This window comes from Peromyscus californicus, unplaced genomic scaffold (assembly GCF_007827085.1).
Source record: "Peromyscus californicus insignis strain IS unplaced genomic scaffold, ASM782708v3 Scaffold_4__1_contigs__length_199733344, whole genome shotgun sequence".
Taxonomy (NCBI): Eukaryota; Metazoa; Chordata; class Mammalia; order Rodentia; family Cricetidae; genus Peromyscus; species Peromyscus californicus.
The window spans coordinates 14,792,851-14,808,664 of NW_026294562.1; the positions used below are offsets into that span (position 1 = coordinate 14,792,851).

Here is a 15,814-nt window from a genome sequence, read left to right on the forward strand (position 1 = left end):
ATTTGGAAATGGTCTTCACTGTGTAAGGGAAGGATCTCAAGGAGAGACTAGGGTAGGCAAGATGGCTCGGTGGATAAAGGTGCTTGCCGCTAAGCCTGAATCTGACTTTTGAGAGTTATCCCTTGACCTTACCTGACCTCTGCATGTGTGTGTGTGTGTGTGTGTGTGTGTGTGTGTGTGTGTGTGTGTGTGTGTGTGTGTGTGTGTGTGTAGGCATGCACATACCCCCCCATGGGCACCTACATATGCATAATTTTAAAATGTTTTAAATCTTAAAATAAATACTTGCTTTAAGGTTGTAAGGATTTGCCAAGTAATCCCAGTAAACCTGTAACTACTGTTATGCCCATCATCCTCCCCTCCCCCCCCACTTTCCTCTTTTGGGTCTCCACTAAGCATCCATCTCAAGATTGTAGAGCTTAGGTTCCAATGGAGAATGCAGAGGTCCCAGCAGGGACCCAGGACTCTTGCTTGAGGTCCCAACTCCTCAGTGCAGCCCAGGAAGAGGTCCTCCACTCAATTCCCAGATAGTGCTGGGTGCTCAGCTTCTCCAGCGTTTTCATCGGCTTCCAGGAACGAGTTAAGTCTTGCTGGGTTGGGTCTGTTTCAGGTCGGAGTGTAATCTGCCCTGAGATGCTTATCGTATTTCTGGAGCAGCTTCCCGTAGCTTTGAAGAGTGGCAGCAGCCAAGCCTGCCATAAAGGGGCTGCAGGACGTTTACAAGCAGCCTTTAATGCCCTGTGGTCTCGGCTTCCTTAATGGGCATTTCCCTCCCCCTCCTTTTCCCCTTTCCCTTTAATATGGCCCCGGGTTTGGCTTTCCCAGTGCGGTTTGGACTCCTCACGGAGAAGTCAAAACCATGGAATCCCTTCCAGGTCTCCCCTCCCTCATCCCTTTTTGCTGCCTGGGCCAAAGCCCCAAGTAGGGAAAAGAAGCATTGCTCAAGAGAACCACCCTGCTGGGGTGCAGAGAAGCTAACCACAAGCTGCTTTGTACCAGAGTAGCTGACCCCTGGAGAGGGGTGGTGAGGGGATCGGAGGCATCACCCATGGCGGGGTGGCCTTGCTTCCAGCAGCCAGTGTGGCCTGTGCTCCAGAGTCAGGTGGAGCGGTCCTTCCCCTCACCGCCCCCTTCTCCAAGCCTCTGCACTTCCTGAAATGCATCTGCATCCTTGTGCTCTGGAGTCAGGTGGAGTGGTCCTTCCCCTCACTGCCCCCTTCTCCAAGCCTCTGCACTTCCTGTAATGCGTCTTCATCCTTCACTAGTTCTGTCTACAGCCCTGCAAGACAAGGCTCTGTCAGAGGTGCAGTTGGCTTTGGGATGAAGCCTGGAAGGGTAACCCACATGGCCTCCACATCTCCTCCCCCCACTCCTGTCCATGGACAGGATGAGAAGGGGTAGGGGTGCCACTTGTGGAGGGTGACACCTCTCTAGGCTGCCCTGAGTTTCTTCCATTACTCACATGGTCCTTCAGGGTCCTGCTGGGCACCTCTAGACATCTGGTATCATAGAGTCTGGCTGGTCTGACAAGCAACTGGCTCCAGAACTCCAGCCCAGGGACACCCATCATTTTATCAGTCCCGAGAGCGGCCTCCCTGTACATCAGCTTAATGACAAAGGCTACTTTATACAGCATCCCCACAGCCACACACACATATACATGTGACATATGAGCAATAAAGTAACAGGCAACCAAAAAAGGATAAGGAGCCAAGAGGCAGGGACATCGAGGACATTTCCCCTATGAGGAACAGTGTCACTACTATCTTAATAAATCACCTTTTGCCTTCTTTGCAAGGGAATCCCATGGTGGAGTTCTTATCTGCAGGTGGCCAGACATTTGGCTCAAGAGAGCATGGAGGCAGGGGAGTTGGGGTAGATGCTCAGGTAGGGATGGGGAACGAGTGTGCCAGGAGGTCCTTACTGGAGACCTGCAGTGTGACAGGCCGTGTTAGCGGGGTCCTGAGAGCAGATGGGGGAAGTGAGCATGTTCCACCATGCGTGGAGGATGAGCTGTGCAAATGAGAATCAGGTCACACATCCTCTATGTTCTGGCGATCCTGTCTCATCTATGCAGGGTGACCTGTACTGTGGTGACAGGGAGGTCAGAGGCCACTACAGCCTCTTCTTGCAGGTCCCAAGGTCCCCTACATTCCCTTTCTCCTGCCAAAGGCTGCTTTAGGAAACGGCTAGACTCTCCCTGAAGGAGACCTCTTAACCAGAAGTAGCAGAATGGATGCCCTGGGGTGCAGCTTCGGTAGTAGGAGGAAGGTGGGCCAGCCACCCCAGCCGCTTCGGCCCCAGAAGGGAGACCCCTGAGAAGCACTGTGAACCCCCTTCTGCAATTGCCCAACAGGACCAGTGTAGATGTAACCAACCTTCTTATTAAATAAGAAACACAGAACCAATGCAAAGAAGAAAGCCAAGAGGTCAGAGCTAAGAGCTAAAACCTTACCCTTCCTCCTGCGGTGGTCCTACCTCTCCGAACCAGAACTACCCCTGTGTTAAAGTCTTTATATAGAGTTCCTGTCCTGCCTTCTCATTGGTTGTAAACCCAACCACATGACCGCCTCCTCACGGCCTGTCTGTATAGGCCTCCAGGTTTTCCATGATTGGTATTGAGATTAAAGGCATGTGTATCCAATAATGGCTGTATCCCTGAACACACAGAGACTTACCCAGCTCTGCCTACCAAGTGCTGGAATTACAAGCGTATGCTACCACTGCCCTGCTTTCCTATGGTTTGCTAATAGCTCTGACCCTGGGCAACTTTATTTATTAATATACAAATAACATTTTAATACAAATAAAATATCACCATAGACCGGGCTCCAGCTGCCCACAGAGAGCTACTGTTCACACATTTTTCCACCCAGACTTGCCTTATTCTCTCTCTGTGCTGTCCTTTCTCGTAAGTGACGTACACTAAAATCCTCCTGGGGCTGCTGCAGGGTGAACGGCCTAAACTAAGACAATGGCCTCCATTAGTCCTTCACTTGGACAGAAACACAACTGAAAAGTCCGAGGATAGCCCCCAGACTCAGAAACAGCCGCATCCAACTACTGAAGTAGCCAAGGAATTGGCCCCTCACTAGTGTGGTCTCCTGGCTCTTGGTCACTCAAGAAGTATTTCTTTATTGAGCTCATACTGAGCCAGACCGGTCTTCCATTTTCTTCTCAAGCCATAATAAAGTTGGCCACTGTGGGCACCAGGCTTTAACCTGGCCAAATTAGCAACTGTGAGAAAGAGAAGGCTCAAGTCTGGACCTCATTGGCTCAGGTTGGGTCCTCTCCATGCTTGAGCCAATCACTGTGTCTTTGCTTGGTTAGGCTGTGTCATGTGCTAACCTGTTGCCAGGGGGGTGTGGTTAGCATGGTTGGTGTCGGGGAACACTGACCTCTGTGGGCATACCTCATTGACCTGGGAAGGGTCAATGGGCTTCTCAGACAACCCCAGTACAGACCTCAGCTTGTTTCTGTTGTTTTGTTTGTTTGTGGGGTTTTGTCTGTTTTGCTTTGCGGCGGCACGGGGTTGGGGTGGGGTTGGGGTGGGGTGGGGTAGGGTGTTAATGAGCTATAACACTCAGAAGAATGAGGCAGGTGCCCTAGAAATGGGAAATGTGTTGTGGGATATTCTAGAAAGAAGAAGATAATTCCCAGCTCGTGTAATCCTCAAGCAAGGCCTTCTGAAAGGGGGGTGGACACTGGGCCCAGACGACACCCACTGGGCCCAGAAGTGTCAATGTGTAAGGCCTTGAGCATCAGACGAGTGAGTTTGGATTCTAAGCTTGACAGTCTGGGCTGGGGGTGCAGCCCAGTAATGGAGCATTTGCCTAGTATATTCGAGGTCTCTGGTTCAGTCCCCAGCATGGGGACTCTGAGTTTGCACCAGCTGCATTTACTAGCCTGGGAAAGAGCAATGTGTAGGTGTACCCATGATTGAGTGTGACCACGTGTTGATGTTTGTCATGATTGAACACACTGAATTGTTCATCATGACTGAGTGAGACCTGAGGGACCAGGACTTCCTGTAAACCTTGCCCATATCTGTTGTGGGATGTCCCAACCCTGACTGAAGGGTTCAGAGACATCAGGGGACAGTCCAACTGGAACAGCCATAGTCTCCAGTCACCTGTCTCACCCTGGAAATAGCCACCCACCTAAGCTAAGAATAGGAATCCTTGCCTAGCTAGCAGGAAGGAATGCTGGTCTCTCAAGGAGGGGCCGGAAGACAAAACACAGCACATGGGCTGGGCCTCTTCTCATATTTACTTGTGAGATCACTAGAAAGCCACGCCCTAACATTGGGCATTGATCCTGCCACAGACCCAGACAAGGTGAGTTGACCAGGTTCTTCCATAGATGCCCAAGATGGCAGCCTCCCGGGAGCAGCCCTGGGCCCTCAACCTTGGGCGTCTCTTGCCCCCCAACAGAGGTGATAGCTTCTCTCTTGCTTTGTTGGCAATGGGCTGAGGTGGTGTAGGTGGGAACCAGTTGGAAATCCAAGAGGCGAGGGGATGAGAGGATCAACACAGCAGCCTCAGCCAGAACCGCTCAACTCACTAGCCTCTCTCTTGCAGGCAAGATCCTCTTCCGGAGAAGCCACATCCGGGACGTGGCAGTGAAGAGGCTGAAACCTATCGATGAGTACTGCAGGGTAAGGCTGGGCTCGGGGAAGGGAGGAGTGGAACCCGGCTCAGGCCTCCACCACCTTGGGAGGAAGATGTCTGTAACAAACCCAGGCCTGGTGTTTCCCGGCTGGGGGTGGGAGGTGTGGAGTGACTGCCACTTGGGAGGGATCACTCCTGGGCTGGACCACTGTCTGGGGCAGAGGGCCTAGGACTCACAGCTGAGGTTCCGCCCCTTTTGAAATGCATCCACATTTATAAAATGCTTGGTTAAACTACTTCTGCCCGCTTAGGAGATGAGTGCTGAGGGACCGTAGGGGGGTGTTTGCTGGATTTTGGGGGTGTTTGTAGAAGAAGGATTGCTTCTTTGAATTTCTTTTGAGTATGGCTTGAATCAGTTTTGAGCATGGTGGCATCTGGAATACACATTTGTTTATTCACACAAGTTTTAATAGATGCCAGTGTACTCTCTGGTTAGCGTTCTCTCTCTCTCTCTCTCTCTCTCTCTCTCTCTCTCTCTCTCTCTCTCTCTCTCTCTCTCTCTCTCTCTCTCTCTCTCTCTCTCTCCCTCCTCCCCTTCCCCCCTTCCCCCCCTCTCTCCCTCCCTCTCTCTCTCTCTCTCCTCTCTCTCTCTCTCTCTCTCTCTCTCTCTCTCTCTCTCTCTCTCTCTCTCTCTCTCTCTCTCTGTGTATATACGACATGGAAACAGGCAGGAGCAGCATATGTCATCAAGCTGAGCCTGTCTGTCTTTCTGCTTGTGTTTTTGTTTGTTTTGTTTGGGGGCATGGTGCTAATTCTGACCCCAAGGCCTCAAATCCTGTCTTTTAGACTGATTATAGTCTAGGACTTCCCGGAAGATACTCATTAGTGTTGTTGGTATTCAGACGTCCAGACTGCTTGCGTTCAAAGCCCTGTCTAGCTTTATAAACTTACTTCACATCCGAAGTCTCTGTTTCCAAGTCTCTTCAGTAGGAAAGAGGGCAGAGTGAACTGAAGTGTATTAGGTCCGCGTGGTGTGTGGCTCAGAGGACGTGTTCAGTGGGTGTCTTTTGTTACTATTACAGAACACAGACATTTGTATTAATAAATAAGTAAAACATTTAAATGTATTTGAAAGGATGTTGGAGAAATGGCTCAGCAGTTAAGAGCAACTGTTGCTCTTGCAGAGGACCTGAGTTTGGTTCCCAGCATCCACATGGCAGCTCACAACCTTCTATACCTCCAGTACCAGAGATCCGGTGCCCTCTTTTGGCCTCCACAGACACTTCATGCGAGTACTACACAGACATACATGTAGGCAAAACACCCAAACATATAAAATAAATCCTTTTTTTTTTAAAGTATTAAAAGCAAGTAAAGGGCTCAAGGGGGGGGGGGGTGTCTCTCAGTGGGTAGAACACTTGCCTGGTGTGCTCAATACCTAGTAGTAAAAAAATGTGTGTGAGTGTTTTGCCTAAGTGTATGTGTCTGTGTACTATGTGCATGCAGTGCCCATGGCGGGCAGTGGCAGTGCATACCTTTAATCCCAGCACTTGGGAGGTAAAGGCAGGCAGATCTCTGTGAGTTCCAGGACAGCTTGGTCTACAAAGAGAGTTCCAGGACAGCACAGCCAGGGCTACAGAGAACGCCTGTCTCGAAAAGCCAAATAAATAAAAATATAAAGTACAAAATAAATAATAAAAATAGACAAAAGCACTAAATAATTTGCTGTTATTCATGATACCACTGACTTTAATAGAAATAGAATTCACAGTTAAGCTGGGCATAGAGGTGCATGCTTATAATTCTAGCAGGCAAGCAGGGAGGTAATGAGTGTAAGACCAACCTGGAACACATAACAAGATCATGTCTCAAAACCCCAATGGTTAGAGATACAGTGTAATGATAGAGTATGCCCAAAGCCCTGGGTCTGAGCCCAGCCTCCCTAAAAAGTAAAAGACAAATAAACCTATAGCTCAGTGATGCCTACTGTGGAATGTGACTTCCAGGAAGGAACTGGCGGTAAAGGCGCATGCCACCAAGTGTGGTAATTCAACACCGCTGTGGGAGAGGGAGAGAACCAACTCCTGCATGTTGTCCTCAGACCTCCTCACGTGTGCCGTGGTACATGTACTGCACACTGAAAGGAGGGGAGGGAGAGAGAAATACTAAAAGTACTTTCCGTTTATTTTCATTTTATGTGTGTGAGTGTTTTGCCTAAGTGTATGTGTCTGTGTACTATGTGCATGCAGTGCCCATGGCGGCCAGAAGAGAGTGTTGGGTCCTCTGGGATAGATGTTTGTGAACTGCTGTGTAGGTGCTGGGAATTGAACCTGGATCCTCTGGTAAAGGAGCCAGTGTTCTTAATTGCTGAGTCTTCTCTCCAGCCACACACACACACACACACACACACACACACACACACACACACACAATCCCACAAGGCTGGGTGGGCATGGTGACACTATAATCTCTAACACTCAGGAGATTGATGCAGGAAGATGGAAGAGGCCATCCTGGGCTAACTCAGAGAAAAGAGTCGTAGGGAGGGAAGAATAACATGTTTGATCTAAAGAATCTTAGAATGAGAAGCACTGGGGTCTAGTCCGAGAGCCTCACTAGCTGTGGGACCTGGAAAAAATGGGAATGAAATGCATGGTCTCACAGGGGTTGAGTGGGAATGCGTATCACTGTTAAGTGACTTCAGAAAAAATGGGAATGAAATGCATGGTCTCACAGGGGTCGAGTGGGAATGCGTATCACTGTTAAGTGACTTCAGAAAAAATGGGAATGAAATGCATGGTCTCACAGGGGTCGAGTGGGAATGCGTATCACTGCTAAGTGACTTCAGAAAAAATGGGAATGAAATGCATGGTCTCACAGGGGTCGAGTGGGAATGCGTATCACTGTTACGTGACTTCAGAAATGCTGTCCCTATACTAGGCTCTTACTGGTAAGGTCCCTTTCTGTGGCGGTTTGATGAGAATCCTCCCTCGCTCCATAGGCTCATGTATTTGAATACTTTGACCCTAGTTGGTGGAACTGTTTGGAAAGGATTAAGGTGCGATCTTGTTGGAGGAGGTGTGTCACTGGGGATGGACTTTGAGGTTTCAAAGAGCCCACTCCATTCTCGGTTAGCTGTCTTTCTCCACCTCATGGTTTTTTTCTCAAGATGTGAACTCTCAGGAACTACTCCAGCACCATGCCCGCCTGCTGCCATGCTCCCAGCCACGATGGTCATGAACTAACCCTCTAGAACAGTGAACCTCAAATTAAATGCTTGCTTTTGTAAATTGCCTTGGTCATAATGTCTTGTTACAGTGATTTAAAAGTAACCAAGACACTTTATGTTCTAATATTTTAGTAACAACTCATGCTTGGCAACACAAATGTTTAAGTCAGGCCTGGCATGGTGGCACATGCCTATTAACTCAAGCACTTAGGAGGTGGAGGCAGGATACCCAAGAGTCTAAGGTCAGCCCCAACTGACTGGTGAGCTCAATGAGACCCTATCTATAGATTAGTAAATAACCAATCCTACAAATTTTAAAATGACAACTGAGTCTTTAACTGTCATCCCGTAGCTTCCAGGAAGACAATTGCTCCCTTCTACTCTCATGAACCCAGGTTTGAGTTTTGTCCAGATTGGCCTGGGTCACGTGTTCTGCCTCATTGTAAACTATGAATGAATGGCCCTGAGCAGGATATCACTCTTCTTCAGATCAATATCCTCTTTTCTCTTTAAAGGACATTCACCATTTCTAAATTGGTGGCTGCAGCCAAGGCTTTTTATTGCTTTAAGTTAAATAAATGAGCAGAGCTAATGGAGGTGGGACAGAGGCAGAAGGAAGCTATAATTTATGGCTCAGATCAGCCTGCCTCCTGAGCTGTGGCGCCTGAGGCATCCATAGCTGATTGTGCATCAGCCAGAGGAGGAAGCCCACAGCATTTCCTTCTTGAGAATGGCTTTGAACAGGGGAGCTACAGAAATGAGGCCTGTAAGAGAGGGCCCTCCTGACCTAGCATGGATGGAAGCAGCCCAGAGTGGGGCTGGGGCTGGTGGCTAGATCAGGGGTTTACCACCTGTCACCTCTCAAGCAGGACTTTACGAGTGTGTCAGAGGGCCATGCAGGCTGGCCTTTAATCCTGCTGAATTAGAAAACTGAGGTCTGCCTGGCATGGTGACAAACATCTTTAATCCTAGCACTCAGGAGACAGAGTCAGGTGGATCTCTGAGTTTGAGGCCAGCCTGGTCTACAGAGCAAATTCCAAGACAGCCAGAGCTGCACAGAGAAACCGTATCTCAAAAAAGCAAAGCACAACAAACAAAAAACCCACAAACAAACCAAACAACAGAAGCAAGCTGAGGTCAGTACTGCGGTTGTCTGAGAAGCTTACTGACCCTTCCAAGGTCAGTGAGATAGCCCACAGAGGTGAGTGCTTCCCACAGCTGTTCCATCAGATGGTGCAATTTTGACTACTCAGTGTCACTGCCCACCACCACCACCATCATGGCCAGTAACGTGTGCCTTTCATCCCACACCTAGGCTTTGTCTACCAGTCCTTTGGTTTGCCATTTGATTCAGGGTCTCACTATGTGGCCATGTCAGTCTCAAATTCAGAAACAACCTCCTGTCTCAGTGTTGTGTGACATTGTCCTTTGGGAAATGTGAACAAATGTCTACTCACCTCAGAAAGGGAACCGATGACAGACCAAAGTATGGATGTCACTGAAGTCTGACTTGGTGAACCAGTGAGTTTGTGGGGTTACATAGGAATCTGGGTGAAGGGTTCCTTACAGAAGCAGAAATGACTTACCACATTACCAAAGTCCATCCCAGCATGGGTGACCTTCACAAAAGCTGGAAGTGGATAGCCTGCAGGAAGCTTAACAAGTTGAAGAATGTCCTTTCCAGGTAGCTCAGCTGCTCTGACCCTCTTTCAGGCAGCTTGGCTGGTCCACGCTTCTTCCAGGAAGCTCAGTCCTTACAGCTTATACATGCTTAGGGAAGGGAGGATCCTAGTGGGTCTGATCAGTTTCAGGAACTTCATGAAGCCTTTGAGTTGTTTACTTCCTGTTCTCAAAGCTCCACTCAGGGTAGACTGTTTCACCTCCCCTTAGAGCACTGGTTCTCAACCTTCCTAAGGCTGTGGCACTTTAACACAGTTCCTCATGTTGTGGTGACCCCCAACCATAAAATTGTTTTCATTGCTGCTTCATAACTGTAATTTTGCTACTGTTACAAATCATAATGTAAATATCTGTGTTTTCTGATGGTCTTAGGCGACCCCTGGGAAAGGATTGTTCGACCCCCAGAAGGGTCGTGACCCACAGGTTGAGAACCACTGCCTTAGACTCTCCTGTTATTTCACTTCCTTTCTAAGATCTAGGTCCTAACTAGCTTCTCTCCGAGATGAAAGGTTCAAATTAAGAGGATTCTGCTGCGTAACCCAGCCTTCTGAGTGCTGGGACGACAGTCTTCACTGTCATGCCCATCCTGTGCCACTGGCCTTCCCCACAGCTGAATGGACGTCAGTCAGTCTCTCTCTGTCTCTCCCCCCCCCACCCCCATTCTCAATACGACCCATCTGCCCTGGCACTGGGTACTAAGAAGACAGTCTAGGGGTGAGACAAGAACCGGAGCCTCTGGGATGGGTTAGGACGGAGAAAGTGGGCACTGGTAGGCCAGTCAGACAGAGCAGCTTCAGTCCCCAGCCTAGGTACCCCACACCCCTGGCCCTTCTCCGTTCTCAGTGGCTTCACCAACCAGTCACCGAAAGGCAGGGCTGGAAGAGCAGGGTCACTCAGCAGATACCCTGCAGCTGGTGTCTGGCAGCCCCACTCTCCTCCCTCTCTGTCCCCCCCACTGTTCCCTCCTGCCTGGATACAAAGGTGTGAGACTCATTCACCCTTGGCCAGTGCCTGAGGTCAACCCTGTGACGTCACCTGGGTCATACCCTGTAGAAAGACTGTCCGAGCCACGGGTCAGACAGATGATCTCACTAATGACTGTGCACTGGCCCTAGAATTAGAAGGACCTTAAGGACATCTCACGGATACCAGTGAGGAATGCCAGAAGCAGAAATCCCGGATCTGGATCAGGCTACTGACACAGAGTGGTGCTCCTGACTTGACTAGATGGCCTTAGCTGCTCATGCCCCTGTTTTCCTCAGGGGACTTACTTAACTTCTCTGGGCTTTAGTTTCTTCTATAAAGTGAGAATCATGGTCACATCCTTTCTGAGTTGATAGAGCGCATGAGCCAGACTCCTAGAATGTTCTTATTGCTAATAGACTGGCCTCAGCAACATTCCTGGAGCTCTTCTCAGAGGCTTTGCTGTGCTAACCAGCATGGCAGTGACCAAGGCCAGGAAGGTGCCATCTCATATGTGCCCATGGAAGCCATTGTAATCTGGGGTCCCAGAACCAGACTGTTGGGTTTTTTTTTAGATTTATTTATTTTTTATTATTATGTATACAGTGTTCTGTGTTTGCCTGCAGGCCAGAAGAGGGCACCAGATCCCATTACTGATGGTTGTGAGCCACCATGTGGTTGCTGGGAATTGAACTCAGGACCTCTGGAAGAGTAGCCAGTGCTCTTAACCGCTGAGCCATCTCTCCAACCCGAGAACTAGACTTTTTTTGAATCCTGGAGGAACTAACAACCAGAGAGATGATGTGAACTGCCCAGGGTCACACAGCAAATGCACAGCTGCCGTGCTAAGACTGTTCAGGGGCTCCCCACACATTCCGGGGTTCTTGTTAGTGTGTCATTGCTTCCACCTAAAGAATGACCATGATGTAACGACTAAGATGCACCCAGAGTTTGCTCAGCACCAGCCTAGACTTTGTGCTGGGCTGCTGAGATTCATCACCTCATAGTGGATGACAGTTACACTATCAGATCTGATGTGTCGAGCTCAGGGAGGGCCGGGACAGCCTGTGAAGAGCAGGGGCAGGACTCACACCCATGACTGCTTCGTTAACTTCCCACATGACATGTGTCATGAATGTCCACTCACAGAACCCAAGACCTGAGCCAGGACCCCGGCCCCCACCCTACCTCACTCAGCGTGGCCAGGTTAGGTTCCTGCTCTGGAGTGCCAGTGCTGGTACGGCCTGGGGACAGGCCACTCAGCACCAGCCACTTGTGCCAAGTGGTTTTGGCCAGACCCGGGCTGCTTCAGGCTGGGCGGCTCTGTTGTCCGCCAACAATCAGGACGAACCCTTGACGAGCTCCCCTGCAGGCTCCCTGTTCAGTCAAGATATCACCGTCATTCCACGGCAAGACCTCTTTGTGGCCCATACGTCCTCTGCCCCAAGCACCCTCACTCTCTTTTGGCATGAAGAGCCCTCTGTTCACAGAGGTGCAGGTGTGTCTGGTGGGGTTCAGGGCCCTCTTGACCGGCTGCCTTGTCTTTCTGAGGTCATCCTGATAGCCACCGCACAGAGCCCCGACCTGGGATGGCTTTCGTGGTTCCTGCCTAGCTCAAATCCTTAAAGCCCAGGGAAGCTCTGCCTGCCCCCAAGGAGGCCTTCTGTCCATGCCTGAGAACCACCCTCCTCCTTTTTCTCTCCTGCCTCCCTCCTTGTCTCTCTTTAATCATTTTTTCCCCCTTCCACCTTCTGGGAGAACACGGAATGTGCCTCATATGTTAGATGAGAACCCGGCGACCTTTGGGGCTGGATTCACCTAGCTATACATGTTTTGAGCCCTGGGACATGGATCCTGCCACTTCACCCTATTTACAGCTCCTTCCTCACAGCAGCTTTGGTATCCCCACTATAAACAGAGGCAATGTGTCATTTGATGTGCTCTCCAGAGGGTACTGTCACGTCTTCCTCTTCCGATGTCACACATGCACACACCAAGAAGCCCTCCTGTTGTCAGGGGGTTGGAGGAATTGGCATCTGGGACAGTGCCCAGCACAGAGTTGTTGCTCATTAATATTCACTTTTCTTCTTTGCTGCTTCCTGGTTGATGGGGAGGTTGGAGACCTTTGCAAATCCACAGGCTCTAGAAAGCAGTGGCAGGGAGTTAACTACAAAGGCGAATTGCACAATGCTCTCGTGCTAAGGTCTGGTCTTGTCGTATCTCGCCCCATCTTGCCTGGGCGTGGATTTGGCGTGGAGGAGTGCCTCTTGGTTGGACGCCTGGTGCTGGGCAATCGACGTGGGTTGTCTGACCAGCTCAGGACATTAAAGCGTGTTTCTCGTTCCCCAAGTGAGCTTTCTTGGCCTCCTCTTGTCTCACTGCTCGTGGGCATTGTCTTCTGGACATCTGTTGTTTTCTCAGTTTCGTTCATCTGTTCATTCATTCAACTGTTAACTGAGTTTCTGCTCTGAGTCACTATCAACAGAACAGGCCAAAGTCCCTGTCTGCACAAGGCTTTTATATTTGAATAGTTTTCCCAGCCCCCACAGGTGGTCCAGGGCAGTATTCTCAGTCCACCACACGTGGTTACCAAAATTATTGGCTGGATATCGATTGGTTAACTGATTGTCAACAGATTAATTGGCTGGTTAGGTTTGTTGTTGTTTAATCTCTCTCTCTCTCTCTCTCTTTCTCTCTCTCTCCCTCCCTCTGTGTGTGTGTGTGTGTGTGTGTGTGTAAATAGGGGCTCATGCATGTCCCAGCAAGTGTGTGGAGATCAGGATAATTTCAGGTGTCAACCCTTGTCTTGCCCCTGGTTTGAGAAAGGGTCTCTTTTCTGTTGCATGCACCAGCCTAGCTGGTCCATAAGCTTTTGGGGACTCTCTTGTCTGTACCTGTCACTAGACACGGGAGTGCTAGGATTACAGAAATGCACTGCCATGTCCAGCTTCATGGGGATTCTGGGGATCCGAACTCAGGTCCTCACACCCCAATGGCAAACACATAAGTCTCGTTATGTACCTTGGCAGACCTCAAACTTCCAGAGCTCCTCCTGCCTCTGCCTCCTAAGCATTGGGATTATAGACATGCACCACCACACCTTGACGTTAGTTGATGTTGTTGATTATTGGTTTTTGATCTGTTGTTTGTTTTTTGTTTGCTCTGACAAAGCCTTACTAGTCTAGATTGACCTGGAAAGTCTACATCTAAGGATGACCTTGAACTTCTGATCCTCCTGCCTCTACCTCCCAAATGTTGAAATCACAGGCATATGCTCCTAGGACCTCTTACATGCTAGGCCACATTCTACTAACTAAGCTACATCCCTAACCCTAGACCAGTGGTTCTCAACCTGTGGGTCACGACCCCTTTGGAAAACCTCTGTCTCCAAAAATATTTACGTTATAGTTCATAAAGTAGCAAAATTACAGTTATGAAGTAGCAGTAAAAATAATTTTATGGCCGGGCGGTGGTGGCGCACGCCTTTAATCCCAGCACTCGGGAGGCAGAGCCAGGCGGATCTCTGTGAGTTCGAGGCCAGCCTGGTCTACCAAGTGAGTTCCAGGAAAGGCGCAAAGCTACACAGAGAAACCCTGTCTCGGAAAAAAAAAAAAAGAAAAAAAAAATAATTTTATGGTTGGGGGTCACTACAGCATAAGGAACTGTATGAAAGGGTCTCAGTGTTAGGAAGGTTGAGAACCACTGGTCTAGATATTTTTGTTGGTGGTGGTGACTTTTTTTTTAATGGATGAATAGGTTGATAGATGGATTGTTTTATTTCAGCTCCCTGTTCCTGACTGGCTGTTTCCCATGGTGGAGTGTTGGAGCTTCCCTCCCCTCTTAGCTGAGCTGACCCTACTGGGTCATCATACCTTATGACCTCTCTCCTTGTCTCTCACAGGCACTTGTCCGGCTGCCCCCCCACATTTCACAGTGTGATGAAGTCTTTCGGTTCTTTGAGGCACGGCCTGAAGATGTCAACCCCCCCAAAGAGTGAGTCATGGTTGTCACCACTTCTGTATGATTGGGGGGTGTGGGCCAACTGGAGGCCAGTGGGGGGGCTGGGGACACGGGAAACTAGAAGCTAGGAATGCTACCCAGCGAAGGTTGCATCCCAGAAACAGACTGTCACTCCCAGCGCTCCTAATACGGAGAATTCCTATAGATTATCTCCCTACAAAGGTCTACCTATCCTTAGCAGCCATATAGATGAGCCACAGTTTATATAACTTTTTAAATCAGGGAACTTATTTTCCTTGTTTTTTGCTGCAGTGAACATTTTTGCATACACCACACACAAAATGCACCCATATATATATATACATAACTAATTTTTTTTTTTTAAAGAAGTGAAAGCCAGTCATGGTGGTGCACGCCTTTAATCCCAGCACTCAGGAGTCAGAGGCAGACAGATCTCTGTGAGTTCAGGGCTAGCCAGGCCTACATAGTGAGATCCTGTCTCAAAAGGGGGCAGAGGGTTATACCTAGATGATACAGACGCCCACTGCACATGATGGACAGGAAAGCAGGCTACAACAGCATCTCTAAGCAGGTTTCTAATAAGCCCACACTCTCTACCTCTCCAGGTTGCCTCCCTTTTGGAGTTGTGGTTTTGCTGTCCTTCCCACCCTGTTCCCTGTTCCTTCTTCACTCTCAGGGTAACCATGGCTCTGAGTTCTAACCTGGTATTGCTTGTTCCCAAATGCGATGGCCTTTCCTTCTCCCGTAATGGTCGGGGGAGCACTACTTCTCCTAGGTGATGGAATGTCACGATTAGGACAAGAGGGGAGTGTTAATGGTTGAGATCAGGGAACCCCACCTTTATCCCAGCCCCTGCTCCTGCCAGTCAGCTAAATAAACGAACCCTATTTTACATGTCATCCTGTGACCTGAGGCTGTACAATAGACTAGCCTTGTGCCCACCTCCAGAGCTCCGTCCCAGGAGTGGTAGCCCCCACACAGCAGCCTGGGTAATGAGGAATGACTGTTCTGGGTCACACTCTGGAGTCAGTCACTGCCTCCTAAGGCTCTGTGACCATTTGCGCAGCTTCTAGAATTCTGTTTTCTGATCTCTGGTGCAAGCTAATGCTGAGTACGTGGTGGTGGGACAAGGGCCCCCCTGAGATAACCCAGTCGGTGCCACTGGCATGCAGTAAGTGCTCACTCTATTGTCTGCAAAAGCCTGGAGACAGAATGGACTGTGATTTGGTCAGGGACAGGGTGAAAAGCATGTGACCTTTTATGTCACTATGGCAACAGGAGCTAGCTGCCTCCTTCCTGAAGTCGTCCTGGATAGACCTGTGGCTCAGGAAGTATGGCAGGCTGAGAGGAG

General features: G+C 49.5%; 1 protein-coding gene across 3 annotated transcripts in view; it reads left to right on the forward strand.

Annotated features, from left to right (window-relative positions):
* Sh3pxd2a (SH3 and PX domains 2A) overlaps positions 1-15,814 on the forward strand; it is a 213,404-nt gene that overhangs the window by 94,990 nt on the left and 102,600 nt on the right. For all 3 annotated transcript variants that reach the window (XM_052760845.1, XM_052760844.1, XM_052760847.1), the window contains exons 4-5: positions 4,581-4,657; positions 14,384-14,475. In XM_052760845.1, the coding sequence (XP_052616805.1) occupies positions 4,581-4,657; positions 14,384-14,475 (169 nt within the window). The remainder of the gene's footprint in view (positions 1-4,580; positions 4,658-14,383; positions 14,476-15,814) is intronic.